Source organism: Amblyraja radiata, chromosome 1, assembly GCF_010909765.2.
Source record: "Amblyraja radiata isolate CabotCenter1 chromosome 1, sAmbRad1.1.pri, whole genome shotgun sequence".
Lineage (NCBI taxonomy): Eukaryota > Metazoa > Chordata > Chondrichthyes > Rajiformes > Rajidae > Amblyraja > Amblyraja radiata.
The window spans coordinates 153,932,570-153,951,664 of record NC_045956.1 but is presented as its reverse complement, the minus strand read 5'-3'; the positions used below and the strand labels follow the sequence as shown (position 1 = coordinate 153,951,664).

At 41.6% G+C, this 19,095-nt stretch overlaps 1 protein-coding gene across 4 annotated transcripts in view; it reads left to right on the top strand.

Moving 5' to 3' along the window:
- wdr7 (WD repeat domain 7) overlaps positions 1-19,095 on the top strand; it is a 561,078-nt gene that overhangs the window by 326,821 nt on the left and 215,162 nt on the right. For all 4 annotated transcript variants that reach the window (XM_033033128.1, XM_033033119.1, XM_033033110.1 and 1 more), the window contains one exon: positions 4,528-4,752. In XM_033033128.1, the coding sequence (XP_032889019.1) occupies positions 4,528-4,752 (225 nt within the window). The remainder of the gene's footprint in view (positions 1-4,527; positions 4,753-19,095) is intronic.

Sequence of the window (19,095 nt, the reverse complement as noted above, 5' to 3'; positions counted from 1 at the left end):
CTATGTAACTAAAAACAGAAAATGTTGGGAATCCTGAGCAGGTCAGGCAACATCTGCAGAGAGTTCAACTTTCAACTTTCAGCACATAATTTTGTGTGTCCTTTCAATATGTCCTTTCAAACCAAAAGGATTGCATGGTTTAATTGCTGCAAAGACTTTGCAACTGCAGACTAGATGGAATGGTCTTACTCTACAACGAGTGACGACAACAGCAGCACAAAAGCCAAAATGTCAATAATATTTCCTGCAGGACTTAAATTTATTTTTGTAACAGATCCATTAGCCACGGCCTGAAGTGCTGTATCTTGAATGTCTCACCCATGCATAAATGTATATAGTAGTATGTTGTTGAAGTTCATAAGTAACTTAATTTTATATTTGGAATTTTAGCCTGTAGGAATCCTACCATAATTCACAATTAAATTCAAATTGTCTTTTAAACGATTGCTGCAGCAGTATGCTGGTAACATCATGGAAGTAGATTTTTCACCTTTGAGTTGATCGTTACTGAAAAAATACTTTGCACTCCAGACACGAGCAATTATTGTATCTCATATTTAAAAATGTATACAGATTTTCAATATTTTAACTTTTTTTAATCAAACATTATTTTCTAAGTATTCATTTTACCATGCCTTCTTATTGGAATTAAATTATACCGTGACACAAATGTTCATTTGTATTGATGGATGTCATGTGACTTGTCTCGCATTTGAGCCCTTAAACCTCTATCAGATTGATTGGTGAATGAAGGAATGGACTGTTTTGTGCATTGATGTGGCGGCAATTTCCCCCCCCATATTTTGTTGCAAACCAAAATTGTTAAAGCAGTGCATTATAAAACAAAAACAATCTAATTTACCAAAATACAATAACATCTAGATTATACTTAATCTCTTTTGCTGCATAAACATCTCATATCTACAATGGATGTCACATTATTAAACATATTGGATGGGTCATACAACAGATTATAAAGTCTATTAAATTATCTAGTAATATAATCCTCATTTGATATTTAATTGTTTGTCAACTACATCTCTTGACAAGATCACATTTACGATGCTGAAATAAAAAAATGTTCATATGTTTTTAAGAAGCTGAAGTCATTAAATAAATGCAAAGCGGTTATTTCCCCATTCATTGTGGTTCATTTATGATTTGAATGAATACACATGACTTTACTTTTTCCCTCCTGAACGTGCTGGCCATTGCTGGGGCTGAGAGCGCTGAGGTCAGGGCCTTGCCTATTGATCGGTATTCCTGCATCTCCACTCTAGCATCTGCTTCATTGGCTCCTTTCAGGCCTGCTCCAGTACATTAGAATAGAAATCCATAACCAGACTGTGCTCATCCAAGCAGGGGAAGAAACTAAATTAAATGCTATAAAACAATCTTGGCTTGGAGTTCGCACCAATTCATCTTGATCTGAGATGTCATGCCGGCTCACTGTCCAAGTACCTGGGTTAAAGTCTGCAGCAGTAGAAAATATGAGGAGCTGGGATCATTCATTTGTCAGCTAAACAGCACAGGATCACCTAGCCATTGCTTCTGCAGAGGTCAGCTGACAGAGCAATCAGAGTAAGGTCGGCTGTGCTCAGTCATTCTGTAAGTTGTAGGCTTTTGGGTTTTTTTTTTGGCCCCACTGGCAGTGCCCACATTCATTTTAATGAGAAATAATCGGTTACTGAGCACCTTAAGCTCAGACAACAAGGTCACAGGGAAGACAGTATTTTGTTTTAAAAATGGGGTTAGTTATGTCGTGTTTTTTTTTTTAGTTCCGCAAAATGTAATCTTGAATATTTAGGTTATGTTTAGATAAAATTCTGAATTAAATTTCTGTGAAGTGAATACCTCAGGTTCACTTAGTGGTATTTTAAATCAGTTAAATTCCAGAGATGCATTAGAAGCTAATCGTTGAGTTTGTTTTCTGGTCTGCATTTTGATTCACAGTTTCTGCTCTGCTTGATTTGCGCAGCTTCCCTCAATGATGCATTTCTCATTTAATAAGAATCTTGTATTTTGAAATGTTGTCAGCTTTCTCTTTCAACTATTTTGCACCCCTTCCTGAAACAGATATTGTACCACAAAATGCTGTCCTTTTTATAAGTATAATCTTATTAATTCTCGGAGACCGCTTTTCTTCATAATTGCTGTCTGTGCATTAATCTGGTTACCGGAATAAAATAGCCATATAATACACCGTACCGTCATTCTTTAGAAATGCAATATTAACGACGACCTATAGTTTTACAGGATGGAGCATTTCAATGTTTATTTACTGATCAATGAAACAATAAATATCCAAATACTATCAAATACAAGTATTAAATTTATTGTTATGAATTAAGTCCTTGATGTGTCCATTACATTTTTCAAGAAATATCTTTTGGTAATAGAGTCAGGATGGGCAAATTCTATGTGTCTTTGACCTTTCAATATCTTCTGGCCTCTGGTGTCAAATTCAATTTGAGGAATGTACATAGAAATACTGAATTCAGAAAGGAAAACATCAGAAATCTTGGAATTTTTAAACGCTGGTGCTTGGAGCTATTGGGAAATCTGAACAATTTCATATCCCAATAAGAGGAAATAATTACATGCTATTTAAACTAAAATCTAAAAATGCATTTGGGTGCTGGCATTTGAGCTGCTGAGCTAATGGAACTTGCTCAGTAATATTGTGCTTCAAAATACAATTGGCTTCCTACAGCATTCAATTAAACTCAGTATCTTAGAGAAGTTAATATACTTTTAGTCTGCATAACCTCACTCTATTTGTATTTCCTCAGTCAAGCAGGAATGTTTTAGATTGGATTAATGTGGAATTAGGATATTATTTTCATTGAGACAGACTTTTGGAATCGAAATTAATAATCATAATGTGAATAATAACTTCAACTCATTTTGGCAGGATTATATATTTATGATGCTGGTTATAATTGTGATTTTTCTAGGTCATCAAAATTTGTTTATCAGTAATATGATGGAGACATTTTAGGGAGATCCATAAACAAATAAGTGAGCATTTGGGAATGGTCTTCATATTGTTGTGTTAAACTTTCTCTTTTCATTCTCTTTATAATACACAAAGAACAGACCAATTACTACCAGTATGGTCTTGGTTGTTCTAATTCTTTATTATGCTTAAAAGGATTTGTGTATGATTATGAAGGTTTGTTAATAAGTGTAGATAAGAACACGATACGATTGAATAAATAGAAAGGATGTGAAGCCAGAATTGGGTTGTACCATACTTGAAGCTGCAGTAATGCATTTATGTAAGATTGCAACCTTGTGTTTTCTAGTCCCAAAATTCAGTGATGAGTTTTGGCGGACTTAAACAGCTTTGGCAATGTAATGTTACAAGGACAAACAATGGCCTCACTGAGCCTTCACATGTCGTATTGGTCTATTATTGTGACATGTACTGAGATGCAGTGAAACATTCTGTTTGCATGCTATCCAGGTAAACTATACAAGTAAAAGTACAATCAAGCCTTTACACAAGTACAAAGGGTAATGCAAGGAGAAAATACCAGAGTGCAGAATACAGTGTTACAGCATTATAATGACAGAGACATTTCCACAGATTATTTAAAAAATGCAAGGGCCACATTGAGCTTGGTTGGGAGGTCAGGACTCTGCCCTTACTTTATGAGAGGACTATTCAATAGTCCCATAGCAGTGGGGAAGAAGCTGTTCCTGAATCTAGTGATATGTGCGTTCAAGTTTTTGCATCTTCTGCCTAACAGGAGAGAGAAGAGTGAATGAGTGGGGCGTAAATGATCCTCGATTATGTTAGCTGCTTTCCCAAGGCAGTGTGAAGTGTAGATGGCAGAACGAAACTGATGCAACCCGATAGGATGCTTTCTATGGTCCATCTATAGAAGTTGGTAAGAGCTGTTGGAGACATGCCAAACTTCCTTAGTCTTCAGACAAAGTAGAGTTGTTGCATAATTTTTTTAGGACATTTTCTTTTGATCCAGGACATACTGCTGGTGATATTTACAACTTGAAGCCACCTTCTGAATGACTTTGCTTCCTTTATTTTGTCCCACACCCTTCCCCCAACTCCACCTCCTAAAATCTTGTCATATTTGGAATATTTGTAGTTATTCTTTCAGATCTAATCTTCCTCCTACCGCTCATCAGCATCATCACAGGCACAAAGACTCAGACAACACACAAAACCATAAATTATGAGTAAATTACTCACATACTTAGCATGCAACAAAGGTGTTTCACTGTACCTCGGTAAACGTGACAATAAACCAAAATGTAACATATTCTGCAAGACAGTAAAAGATTTTGAAAGGAAAGTAGAGGAGATAGCACATCCTTTTCCATGTTACATCTATACACTGGGTTCAGGACCAGTTATCCAACATGATAATAGATGTTATCTGCTGAAATGGAACAACAGGGTATCAGACTGGAACGAATTCTTCAAAAGAATGATTGCATATTGAAATATGTGGCATATGGTTTATTGGTATACATTATCTACTTTGGTTTATATTTTAGGTTGTTTTCCTGGTTTACTTGCACATATGAAGAAATCATCATCTTCCTTTGAGGAGCGACGTAAACAGGCCACAGCTATTGTCCTTCTGGGTGTCATTGGAGCAGAATTTGGTGCTGAGATTGAACCACCAAAATTGCCAACTAGGGCTCGCAACACCAGTCAAGTTCCAGAAGGCTTTGGACTGACCAGTGGAGGTTCCAACTATTCCCTAGCAAGACATACCTGTAAGTATACAGTTTTCATGCAAATCCTTTTATTGAGCAGTTGCTAATTTTATATTACTCATGTAACTGCTGCACAAACATTTTTTTCAACTCCCTTCGCGTGTTTGCAGATCAGATTGTTGCACTTTTGCTTTATTGTTGATGCAAAACTATGAAACTACTAGTTATCTACTGGAATTGGATTCGGCCTACTGAAAGATACAGTTTATCAGCGTAATCCTTATACCATAAAAAGTAAACACCGTGAGCAAATGGGTAAATGTGCAGGTATTTTGATTGCAACTTTCAGCCAAGCGATGAATAACAATTAACTTGATATTTACTGGTGATAGGTATACGAATAATTAATAAGACAGTAATGTCATGGGATCATGAACATCCATATGTGCAAGCTTACATCTTCCCTGTTTTGATATTTCACTGGAAGAAAAATGCTGAAGTCGTGTCAAGAATCGTGAACTAAGGTTTGAACCTATAGCCTTAAAAATGGAAGTGAGGACAGGACCATTTCAATTAAACTGATATTCAGACACACAGACTTTCCAAAGCCTGAACACTTAACACATTTTATTTGGGGAAAAAATCAATATTGGATAGAGATCATGCCGCCATTATGTCTTTTAACATTTAAAGTAATAGCAGGGTAACATATTGTATATGCATTATCTTGCATTACAGCAAACAAAGAAGCAGACATGAGAGAAAAAAAGTCATGGCCACAAAATTATGTATTTAGGTAAATCACGTTCTACTTGTTAGGTGAGACAGGATGGGCTAGTTTTCTATTTATCGGAGCAGAAAAAGCTGAGGAGGAACCTGATTGAAAATTATGAAGGGCATGGACAGGGTAGGTAGTTGGAAATGTTTTCACAGAGCAGAGCTGTCAAAAGCTAGAGGAATTCATTTTGGAAGAGGTTTAGATGGGATTGAATGAAGATTTTTTTTCAGCCAAAAGGCAGCTAGAATCTGAGACGTACTACACTGAGTAGAATCGGAAACATCCACAATGTGTAGGAAATCTAGATGAACGCTTGAATTGTCATGGGATAGTAGGCTATGGATCAAAAACTTGTAATTGGTCTGAAGAATGGTCCCAGCCCAATGGCCACTCCCTCCAAAGATGCTACCTGGCCCACTGAGTTACTCCAGCACTTTGCGTTTTGCTCAAGATTCCAGCATCTGAAGTTCCTTGAGTATCCTAGTTCTAATTGAGATTAATGTAGATGGGTAGAAACATAGAAACATAGAAATTAGGTGCAGGAGTAGGCCATTCGGCCCTTCGAGCCTGCACCGCCATTCAATATGATCATGGCTGATCATCCAACTCAGTATCCCGTACCTGCCTTCTCTCCATACCCTCTGATCCCCTTAGCCACAAGGGCCACATCTAACTCCCTCTTAAATATAGCCAATGAACTGGCCTCGACTACCCTCTGTGGCAGGGAGTTCCAGAGATTCACCACTCTCTGTGTGAAAAAAGTTCTTCTCATCTCGGTTTTAAAGGATTTCCCCCTTATCCTTAAGCTGTGACCCCTTGTCCTGGACTTCCCCAACATCGGGAGCAATCTTCCTGCATCTAGCCTGTCCAACCCCTTAAGAATTTTGTAAGTTTCTATAAGATCCCCTCTCAATCTCCTAAATTCTAGAGAGTATAAACCAAGTCTATCCAGTCTTTCTTCATAAGACAGTCCTGACATCCCAGGAATCAGTCTGGTGAACCTTCTCTGCACTCCCTCTATGGCAATAATGTCCTTCCTCAGATTTGGAGACCAAAACTGTATGCAATACTCCAGGTGTGGTCTCACCAAGACCCTGTACAACTGCAGTAGAACCTCCCTGCTCCTATACTCAAATCCTTTTGCTATGAAAGCTAACATACCATTCGCTTTCTTCACTGCCTGCTGCACCTGCATGCCCACTTTCAATGACTGGTGTACCATGACACCCAGGTCTCGCTGCATCTCCCCTTTTCTTAGTCGGCCACCATTTAGATAATAGTCTGTAATTAGGTAATTGATGGTCGTCATGGATATGTGGGTTGAAGGGCCTGGTTCTGCAGGAATTTCAATTGTAAAATGCCTTTCATTCAACCAAAGTGACACACAATGTATATTACAAATTTATTCACAACTAAACCATACTCTTTAAATTCTGAGATTACCTAGTCAATTATTTGTGTACAGAATCATGTACTCATTCTGACATGATAAATCTGGTCACCAGACTTCTTAATCTTAATCCCTCAATCTCTCCCTGTGGCCTTGCAGTATTTTCACTTCAAGTATACAGTACATCTAATTCCACCTGGAAGGAACAATTGAACCTGCAACCACCATCCTTTGATAAAATTAATTCCAGAACATGAGTAGCACCATGATTTTTATTTCTTCATGACATCCCTGGTTCTTTTGCCAATTACTTGGAATTGTTATCCTCTTGTTTTCAACTTTCTTGCCAATGGGAATAGTTTATCAGCTTTGTCCTTTGTGATTTTCAACGAATCAGAAAATCACCCCTCAATCTTTTTTTCCTTGAGGGGAATAATGCCAACTTTTTCAGTTACACGGATAACCTGAAGTCGAATATCCCCTGGATCATTCGACTAAATCTTTTTCAGGGCATTCATATCCTTCCTGAAGTGTGGTGACAAGATTTAGTGCAATATTAAATGCCAAACCACTGAGCTATAGATTCAAAAGCCCCTTGTTTTGCTTACTTGCAATCAGCAAATTCAGGATGCAAGTTTTCTTAATCACTTTATCAATTTGTGTTCAAACACATGCTTTAATTAACCCTGGTCATCAGAATTACAGTTAGAGTCTTATGTTCTTTATATTGTTGCCTTCACAAATTTGGGAAGTTAAATTTCACCTTTCATATGCCCACACATCCTACCATCCAATTTCTATCCTGAAGCTATTACTATCTTCTTCACTGTTGAACATGATTCTTGGTTCTTGGTTTCTTGGTCCTCCAAAATATTCCAAATGGAATTTAAACTGGAGGTGGTGAAGGGAGGGCTTAAGCCAGAAAGGGTTATTGGGAAGAAAGAGCTACTTTAAATTTAGTTGCATCTGGTTGGGTAACTATAGTTGGGTGGAGATTATTCCATGCTTTAATTGTGCGGGGGAAGAACGAATTGCTGTATACATCTGTCTTTGTAGCTGGGATCACAAATTGGATCGAATGCCCTCGTCTGCTAATTCTAAGTTTTCAATCATGAGCAAGTTTTGAAATGTCTGTAAATACAATGTCATAACATCTGAATGTCTACACCATTGTATGGCCCATATCTCCCACTGGGCTCAGTTCTTACTCTCATTTATCACAGTTGGCTGCAGCCTTCATTTGGCAAATTGTACATTCCTTAGTGTTGCCATACTCTAGTTGCCCAGTTTTCAAGGTTTTGATGTTCATCTGCTCATATTTTCTCTCTGACTACCCCTTGATCCATATTTGAGATATTCTCTTTGTCCTATCCTTCCGCCTCCCACGCTCTGCAACCTCAACCCAACCTTGTATTTTCTCTTTCCCAGTTCTAACAAAGAATCTTATACTGAGAATATTAAACCCATTTCTCGTTCTATTGGTGATGCCTAACCTGCTGATTATTTCACACATTTTCTGTAATTTTTTTTTTCCTTGTGGTCTTGTCAAAGAAACATTAAATCCTCCAGATTTTCAATAGTAACATTTTAATCCCGCATGTAGTTATTTGTTGAACATATGTACTATACAGTTACAGCCACATTCAGCACACAGCAAAATCTAACTCAATGTATCTGTTTCGCATCTAACCTAGGAATTTTCCCTTGCGGTGTATGCTTAAAAGTTTATATTTTGTTATATTATTTCACTGAAAGTGTCTTGGAAAATTATGGCACAGTTGAGTCTCCAGGGAATGGAGGAATATGGATCATGTGCAGACAGATGACATTACTTTATCTTGGCATCCTGTTCGGCACAGACATTGCGGGTCAAATGGCCTGTTGCTGTGCTGTACTGTTCCTTGTGAAGGTCGGAGAGAAGCACCAGCCAGATGCAGCAAGAGTGAGTATTGGCTGGAACTAGGTGAGTCAGAGGGAAAGAAGATTTAAAAAGAAGGCTGAAGGCCCAGGTTTGAGTAATTTACAAATTAGCCCTAAAGTGGTTGATTAGGTAATAGACAAAAAAGTGCAGCTGTAGCGGAGCGGCCTTGTTGGGAGCGGCCTTGGTGAGTAAAGTGCCTTGGTGAGTAAAGTGTGAGTGTTTGGCTCAAGAGTCTTAAGCAAGGAGGCTGAGGTAAGGAGGCTACACTAGTTTCGAAATTTTTAATTTTTTTGTCCACTGAAGAAGTGGCAGGCAAGTTGGTACAGTGTGTTTCCTGCAGGATGTGGGAAGTCAGGGATACAGCTGGTGCTTCTGGAAACCACACCTGCAGAAATTGTGTCCAGATGCAGCTCCTGAATAAACATGTTGGGGAACTGGAGCAGCAGTTGGATGACCTCAGGGCCATCCGTGAAAACGAGAGTTTCCTGGACAAGACCTACAGTGACGTTGTCACACCAAGGATGCAGGAAGAGCGAAGGTGGGTGACTGTGAAAGAGGAGTAAACGTGGAGTGCAGGAGACCACAGTGGCTGTACCTACGGAAAACAGGTACACCCTCTTGGCAGCGGACGACACGACAAGATTGAGTGGCAGCCAGGGCTGTGTTTCCAACCCTGGTGCTGAGGCTCAACGGGGAAGAGTGACATCAGGCAGAGCCGTAGTGGTGGACTCCATCGTCATAGGTGCAGACAGGAGATTCTGCAGCAGCAGGCGAGACTCCCGGATGGTGTGTTGCCTCCATGGTGTCAGGGTCCAGGACGTCTTGGAGCGCCTGCACGGCATCCTCAAGAGTGAGGGAGAACAGCTGGAGGTTGTTGTGCATGTTGGCACAAATTATATAGGTCGGAAGAGGAAGGAGGTTCTGCAACAAGAATTTATGAAATTGGGTAGAAGACTGAAAAGTAGGACCTGCAGGGTAGTGATCTCAGGATTGCTTCCAGTACATCGTGCTAGTGAAGGTAAGAAATGGAAGATAGGGGAAATGTATGTGTGGCTGAGGAGGTGGTGCAGGGGGCAGGGATTCAGATTTCTGGATCATTGGGATCTCTTCTGGGGCAGGGGTGACTTGTATAAAAGGGACGGGTTGCACCTAAACTGGAGGGAGGCCATCATCCTAGCGGGAAGGTTTACTAATGCTACACGGGAGGTTTTAGAAACATAGAAAATAGGTGCAGGAGTAGGCCATTCGGCCCTTCGAGCCTGCACCGCCATTCAATATGATCATGGTTGATCATCCAACTGAATATCCCGTACCTGCCTTCTCTCCATACCCCCTGATCCCTTTAGCCGCAAGGGCCACATCTAACTCCCTCTTAAATATAGCCAATGAACTGACCTCAACTACCTTCTGTGGCAGAGAGTTCCAGAGATTCACCACTCTCTGTGTGAAAAATGTTTTTCTCATCTCGGTCCTAAAGGATTACCCTTCTATCCTTAAGCTGTGACCCCTTGTCCTGGACTTCCCCAACATCGGGAACAATCTTCCTGCATCTAGCCTGTCCAACCCCTTAAGAATTTTGTAAGTTTCTATAAGATCCCCTCTCAATCTCCTAAATTCTAGAGAGTATAAACCAAGTCTATCCAGTCTTTCTTCATAAGACAGTCCTGACATCCCAGGAATCAGTCTGGTGAACCTTCTCTGCACTCCCTCTATGGCAATAATGTCCTTCCTCAGATTTGGAGACCAAAACTGTACGCAATACTCCAGGTGTGGTCTCACCAAGACCCTGTACAACCTTTAAACTAGATTGGAAGGGGGGTGGGATATCGTGCAGGATAGAGGCACGTGAGAGACTAGAAGTTGGTAGGCTAGAGAGTGGTGTGGGAAAGGTTAGTGGACAAAATAGGCAGGTGAAAGGCAGAGCGAGAAAGAAGGGTTGGTTTAAACTGCATGTATTTTAATGCAAGGTGCCTGACGGGTAAGGCAGATGAGCTTAGGGCATGGATAGGTACGAGCAACTGGGACGTTGTAGCCATGACTGAAACTTGGTTAAGTGAGGGGCAGGACTGGCAGCTCAATGTTCCGGGGTACAGGAGCTTCAGGATAGACAGGGTTAGAAACATAGAAAATAGGTGCAGGAGTAGGCTATTCGGCCCTTCGAGCCTGCACCGCCATTCAATATGATCTTGGCTGATCATCCGACTCAGTATCCCGTACCTGCCTTCTCTCCATACCCCCTGATCCCTCTAGCCACAAGGGCCACCTCTATCTCCCTCTTAAATATAGCCAATGAACTGGCCTCAACTACCTTCTGTGGCAGAGAGTTCCAGAGATTCACCACTCTCTGGGTTGAGGGAAAAAGAGGAGGTGGGGAGGGGGGGGGGGGGTTGCATTGTTGGTTAAGGAGGATGTCATGGCTGCGTTCAGAAGTGACTTTACGGATAGTTTGTCTAGTGAGGCTATATGGGTGGAGTTGAGGAACAAGAAAGGGTGGGGGGGGGGGGGGGGGGGGGGGGGGGGGGGGGGGGGGGGGGGGTTTGACATACCCCCGAATAGTCAACAGGAATTTAGAAGAACAATGTGCAGAGAGATTGCAGACAGCTGCAGGTCAAATAAGGTTGTTTTAGTAGGGGATTTTAACTTTCCCAATATAGACTGGGGAAAATCATAGCGTGAAGGTTTAGATGGTGTGCAATTCCTCAAAAGTGTTCAGGAGAGTTTTTTTTAAGCAGTATGTAGAGGCCCCCACACGTGAGGTCACCTCTGTGTGGAGTCACAGGAGATGGGCAAGGTTCTAAATGTGTATTTCTCTGTGTTTACCGAGGAGAAAGACAGTAGGATGGAGGAAATTGGAGCAGTCACTGGAAGTGTCTTGAGAGCAGTCAGGGTTACTGTCGAAGAAGTACTGAAGGTACTGTTGTGTTTGAAGAAATCTCCAGGGCCTGATATATCCAAGGACATTGTGGGAAACTAGAGAGCAAAGTGCAGGAGCCGGGTTGAAATTTACGAGTCGTCCTTAAATACAGGGGAGGTGCCGGAAGACTGGGGGGTGGCAAATGTTGTGCCTCTTTTCAAGAAGGGCTGCAGGGAAAATGCTAGAGGCCGGTGAGCTTAACATCTGTAGTTGGCAAGTTAAGGGCCTGTCCCACTGACGCGACTGTCTTCGACCTTCAAGCTCGAGGGCACTCGCCTGGAAAACCTCGAACTGGATCGACTGTTGGCGATGAAACTACGAGCCGGATCGACCGTCTGCGAACACACACACACACACACAAACACATCGCAAAGGCGGGGGCCAGGGAAAGCGTGGGAGCGCTGTCTGAGATGAACAGAAAGGTAAAAGACGGCTGGCACAGTTCGGTAAGTCCTTTAGAGAGCGCGGAGAGGGGGGGGGGGGGAGAGGGAGATAAGGGGAGATAAGGGGAGAGAAGGGGGGAGAAGGAGTGGAGACACTTTTAAGAAGCCAGCCAATGTTTAATAAAGTTTAGCGGGCATTCTTACCTTTTTTTTCTCAACGAGCTTTACCTTCGACTACCTTCGATTAACTTCAATTGACTTCAACTACCTAAAAACAGCATTATGACCTACTATGACCTACCTCGACTAAACCCACGAGTAAAAAAATATCGATTTTTTTCCATGGCGACCTTTTTTTACTCGCGGGCATTTTTCAACATATTGAAAAATATGCCGCGACCTAGCTCGAGTACGCGGGGACTACTCTCGAGCATGAAGGAGAGTTACAAAGACCTCCTAGGACCTCGTGTCAACCATGCTGCGAGTATGAGTCGAGGGCAAACTCTTCTAAACTCGCCAATTAGGTCGCCACAGTGGGACAGCCCCTTTACTGGAGAGTATTCTGAGGGATAGGATAGACAGGCAGTTGGATGGGCAAGGGCAGATTAGGGGTAGTCAGCATGGTTTTGTACGTGGGAGGTCGTGTCTCACAAATCTGATTGATTTTTTGAAGACATGATCAAAAAGGTTGATGAGGTCAGAGCTGTAGATGTTGTGTAAAAGGATTTCAGTAAGGCGTTCGACAAGGTTCCGCATGGTAGGCTGCTCTGGAAGGTTAGATGGCATGGGATCCAAGGAGAGATAGCTGAATTGATAGCAAATTGGCTCCATAGAAGGAAGCAGAGGATAATGGTGGTAGGTTGCTTCTCAGACTGAATGCCTGTGACAAGTGGTGTGCCTCAGGGTTCAGTTCTAGGCCCGTTACTGTTTGTCATCTACATCAATGATTTGGGTGAGAACATACAGGGCAAGATTATCAAGTTTGCTGATGATACCAAAGTTAGTGGTTTTGCAGATAGTGAAGATGGACGTGAAAGATTGCAGCAGGATCTAGATCGATTGGCCAGGTGGGCGGAGGAATGGTTGATGGAATTTAATAAGCGAGTTTGCAAATTCTACCTGCTGGTCCGGCAACGGAGAGACCTGTAGCGCCTCCCGGATGGTAGGAGGGTAAACAGACTGTGGCTGGGGTGAGAGCAGTCCTTGGCGATGCTGAGCGCCCTTCGCAGACAACGCTTGCTTTGGACACTCAATGGAGGGGAGTGAGGAACCGGTGATGCGTTGGGCAGTTTTCACCACCCTCTGCAGTGCTTTCTGGTCGGAGACAGAGCAGTTGCCATACCAAACTGTGATACAGTTGGTAAGGATGCTCTCGATGGTGCAGCGGTAGAAGTTCACCAGAATCTGAGGAGACAGATGGACCTTCTTCAGTCTCTTCAGGAAGAAGAGACGCTGGTGAGCCTTCTTGACCAGAGTTGAGGTATTGTGGGTCCAAGAGAGGTCATCGGAGATGTTGACCCCCAGGAACCTGAAGCTGGAAACACGTTCCACCTCTGTCCCGTTAATGTGGATGGGGGTGTGCGTGCCGCCCCTAGACTTCCTGAAGTCTACAATGAGCTCCTTGGTCTTCTTGGAGTTAAGGGCCAGGTTGTTTTGCCTGTGTGTGTCCTTGGGCAAGACACTTCACCCACCTTTGCCTGTCTGTATGGAAGTAATTGTGTGAAGCACTTTGGGGTCAATGCAAGTTGACTAAAAATGTGCTATATAAATAAAGACATTATTATTATTATTGTTGTCAGCGCACCATGCTGCTAGGAGCTGGACCTCCTCCCTATAGGCCGACTCATCGTTGTTGCTGATGAGGCCAATCACCGTTGTATCATCTGCATACTGAATGAGCAATGAAATTCTCGATTCCAGAGAGACTCCCAGAAATAGTAAACTCCTCATCCCCCCCAAGGAACAGGTAGCGGGAGAACGGGGTGTAACAGTGAGAGAAAGGGAGCAGATGCGAGTGGGAGACGGGAGAACGCGCATACACACCCGCGCCTCGTCCCCCCCGTGTCCCTGTCCCTCCACCACAGACGAGCACGATCTCTCTCACTCACAAAAGCAAAAGCAATAAAAGCGACAAAATAATCTTGGCTTTTAACAAAGGAACAATAAATACAACTAATTCATAGTATGAAAGCAGAATCGAAGCCGGAGGAAACTGAAGAAATTAAGGTGTATATGTACACAGATCCACTGCTTTCCAGCAATGTTTATGCAAAGTGACCTTTGACCTGGGCATGCGCAATCAGAATACCAAACTCGCTTATACAGAGAAGTGTGAGGTGTTGCATTTTGGGATGTCGAATAAGGACAGGACCTACATTTTAAATGGTAGGCCTCTGGGTGGTGTTGTAGAGCAGAGGAATCTAGGTGTACAGGTGCATGGTTCCTTGAAGGTCGAGTCGCAGGTAGATAAGGTGGTCAAAAAGGCTTTTGGCATTTTGGCCTTCATCAGTCAGAGTATTGAGTATAGAAGTTGGGAGATCATGTTGCAGTTTTTATAAGACGTTGATGAGACCGCATTTAGAATATTGTGTTCAGTTCTGGGCGCCATGTTATAGAAAAGATATTGTCAAGCTTGAAAGGGTTCATAAAAGATTTATGAGGGTGTTGCCAGGACTAGAGGGTGTGAGCTATAGGGAGAGGTTGAGTAGGCTGGGTCCCTATTCCATGGAGCGCAGGAGGATGAGGTGAGATCTTATAGAGGTATACAAAATCATGAGAGGAATAGATCAGGTAGATGCACAGAGTCTTTTGCCCAGAGCAGGTTCAAGGTGAAGGGGAAAAGATTTAGTAGGGATCTGAGGAGTAACTTTTTCACATAAAGGTTGGTGTGTGTATGGAACAAGCTGCCAGAGAAGGCAGTTGAGGCTGGGACTATCCCATCTTTTGAGAAACAGTTAGACAGGTACATAGATAGGATGGGTTTGGAGGGATATGGACCAAGCGCAGGCAAGTGGGTCTCATGTAGCTGGGACATTGTTGGCCGGTGTGGGCGAGTTGGGCCGAAGGGCCTGTTTCTACACTGTATCACTCTATGACTATGTTAATTGAACTACAAAGAAGCAGATGATGCAGCATATCTCAAGCCTGAAGGTGGCTTACTGCACTTATGTACATTTTGAATGTTTTGTGAGCAATATTATACCCAAATTCTGAATGTTTGATTGAATCAAATGGTTCCTTTCAAGGACCCTTAAGTGGTACAACCAAAACAAGAATTATTTTATTGTTCTTCCCATTTGCCAGCATTTGGAGAGTTTGATTTAAATAGCATCTGACAGTGTCAGCATTATTTGGAATGCTTTTTACATGTGGCAGCTGGCTTGAAACTGGAAATCACTCAAGCACATTTAAAACACACTACTTATCTGTTGCCGGAAACAATCTTTTGAAACAAAGCGCAACAGTTATTGAGCTTTATGGTGACTTTTGAATTCTGAACAATATATTATGTATTGCTACATTATAATACATCTGCTCATAATTGCAAGCCACTATTCACTGATGACTGCTTTTATAATATCCATTAGTTTTACATCTAGGTTAGGATAGAGTGCTGCAGCTGTACAAATGAAAATTAAGTCTTGCATAGTGATGATATGTAGTTGCTCTTCTCCAGAAAAAACACTGACCTAATTTCCTGCATTAAAATGGAGGAAGTGGATTTAAGTGTGTGCATTTTAGTGCAACCTGTAGCAAAATAATACCCTTTAAATGCATGCAAATGTGAAAGAGGGGAAGGATTACAGATATTTTATAGATGACTTCAAACATAATCTACTGGTCTTTAATTTTAGACGGTATAGCTAATATAATATTATTGCACTTCATGCATTAGATGCAAATCGGTTTAATTAAATGGTAGCTTCAGATATTGCAGCAATAAATTTCACGGGGTTTTTTTGTGTTTCTTTCGGATGAGGAAATAAAGTGGGACTTTTCTAAAGATGACCATTCTAGTGGCCTCATGAGAAATATGAAAAAAATAAAATAAATAATATATTCTATGTACATAAAAGTAGGTAAACTAAGATACATAAAATTAGTTAGAATGTACAGCATAGAAATGGAGCAGTCACCCAGAAACTCAGTTCTGTTATATATGCTCCATTTGAACTGTTGAATCAATCTTCCTCATCCAACTCAGTCAGCGAGGTCCTCTATTTGCTTATTCCTCATATGTTACTAACTTAGAGTCACATAGCACGGAAACAGACCTTTAAGCCCAACTCGTCCATGCCGACCAAGATATCCATTCTCCACTAGAAACATAGAAAAATAGGTGCAGGAGTCGGCCATTCAATATGATCATGGCTGATCATCCAAAATCAGTACCCCGTTCCCGCATTTTCCCCATATCCCTTGATTCCTTTCGCCCAAAGAGCTAAATCTAACTCTCTCTTGAAAACATCCAGTGACTTTGCCTCTACCGCCTTCTGTGGCAGAGAATTCCACAGATTTACAACTCTCTGGGTGAAAAGTTTTTCCTCATCTCAGTCCTAAATGGTCTCCCCTTATTCTTATACTGTGAACCCTGGTTCTGGACTCCCCCAACATCGGGAACATTTTTCCTGCATCTAGCCTGTCCAATCCCGTAAGAATTTTATGTTTCTATAAGATCCCCTAAATTCTTTTAAATTCCAGTGAATACAAGCCCAGTCGTCCCATTCTTTCATCATGTCAGTCTCGCCATCCCGGGAATTAACCTGGTGAACCTACACTGCACTCCCTCAATAGCAATAATGTCCTTCCTCATATTAGGAGACAAAAATTGCATACAATATTCCAGGTCTCACCTGGTTCTGGACTCCCCCAACATCGGGAACATTTTTCCTGCATCTAGCCTGTCCAATCCCGTAAGAATTTTATATGCTTCTATAAAATCCCCTCTCATCGTTCTAAATTCCAGTAAATACTAGACTAAGTGGGACCCGTTGGGTCCCAGCATCACACGGGAGGGCTGGTCCCCCAACGCAATATTCCACCTCTCCACCAATTCCAATATTGCTGTCTAGTGGGGGGGGGGGGGGGGGTTTCGGGGGCGCTAGTATATGTGTTGTGGGTCAAAGGGACTGGCTTCCAGAGGGCTAGTATGGACATTGTGGGCTGAATGGATTCTTGGGCTGGCAGCTCAGTCACTCTGGCCGGGCAGCTCAGTCACTCAGGCTGTTGTGCACTGAAGGAACTGGTTTCCAGAGGCCTAGTATGGACATTGTAGACTGAATGGATTTTTGGACTTGCAGTTCACTAAGTCATGGGTGGTGGGCTGGCACTTCAGTCACTTACAGCTGGTGGGCTGGCATTTCACTTACTCATGGCTGGTGAGCTGGCAGCCCAGTCACTCACAGCTGGTGGTGGCAGTTCACTCAGTCACCCCTCTTCCCTTCTCCCCCACACTCTGCTCCATGCCATTCCCCTCCCCCATACGCATTCAGTCCATCTCCCCTCAATCTCCCCCCATGCACTCTTAATGGCTCTCCACACACACACAGAGACTCAGACACTCACGCAGACACACACTCAGACACACATACAGACACTCATACACAGAGACACACTCACACACAGACACTCACACATACACACACTCATACACAGACACTCACACACTCATCCACAGACTTACACAGACACAGCAACTCATACATACGCACGCACAGACAGACGACGCACACACACACTTTAGAAGCAATAGAAATACTATCTGCAAGCATTTTAGAACCAATAGACATTTTTTTGCAAGCTTTAGAACCAATAGACATTTTTTTTTGCAAGCTTTAGAACCAATAGACATTTTTTTTTGCAAGCTTTAGAACCAATAGACATTTTCTTACAAGCTTTAGAACCAATAGTCTTTTTTTTGCAAGCTTTAGAACCAATAGACATTTTTTTGCAAGCATTTTAGAACCAAAAAAGACACATTCTGCAAGCATTGTAGAACAAAAATAGACACTTTTTGCAAACATTGTAGAACCAAAAAAGACACATCCTGCAAGCATTGTAGAACCAAAAGAGACACTTTTTGCAAACATTTTAGAACCATTAGACACTTTTTGCAAACATTTTAGAACCAATAGACACTTTTTGCAAACATTTTAGAACCAATAGACACTTTTTGCAAGCATTTAGAACCAATAGACATTTTTTTGCAAGCTTTAGAACCAATAGACTTTTTTTGCAAACATTTTAGAAACAATAGACTTTTTTTGCAAGCATTGTAGAACGAAAAGAGACACTTTTTGCAAACATTTTAGAACCAATAGACACATTTTGCAAACATTTTAGAACCTATAGACACTTTTTGCAAGCATTTTAGAACCAATAGACACTTTTTGCAAATATTTTAGAACCAATAGACACTTTTAGCAAGCATTTTAGAACCACTAAGGGCACTCACATTTGAGTAGACATGTGTTATTCACAGCTCAGAGAAACGTGACCCTCTGCCTTCCTCCATCTTGAAGAGACTATGAGGCACACCACTTCCGGGTTTTATAGTCCCTCCCCCTCCCACCTTTGCAAGCATTTTAGAACCAATAGATACTTTTTTTTGCAAGCTTTAGAACCAATAGACATTTTTTTGCAAGCTTTAGAACCAATAGACATTTTTTTGCAAGCTTTAGAACCAATAGACATTTTTTTGCAAGCTTTAGAACCAATAGACATTTTTTGCAAGCTTTAGAACCAATAGACATTTTTTTGCAAGCTTTAGAACCAATAGACATTTTTTTCAAACTTTAGAACCAATAGACATTTTTTTTGCAAGATTTAGAAGCAATCGACATTTTATTGCAAGCATTGTAGAACCAAAAGAGACACTTTTTGCAAACATTGTAGAACCAAAAAAGACACATTCTGCAAGCATTGTAGAACCAAAAGAGACATTTTTTGCAAGCTTTAGAGCCAATAGACATTTTTTGCAAGCATTTTAGAACCAATAGACATTTTTTTTCCAAGCTT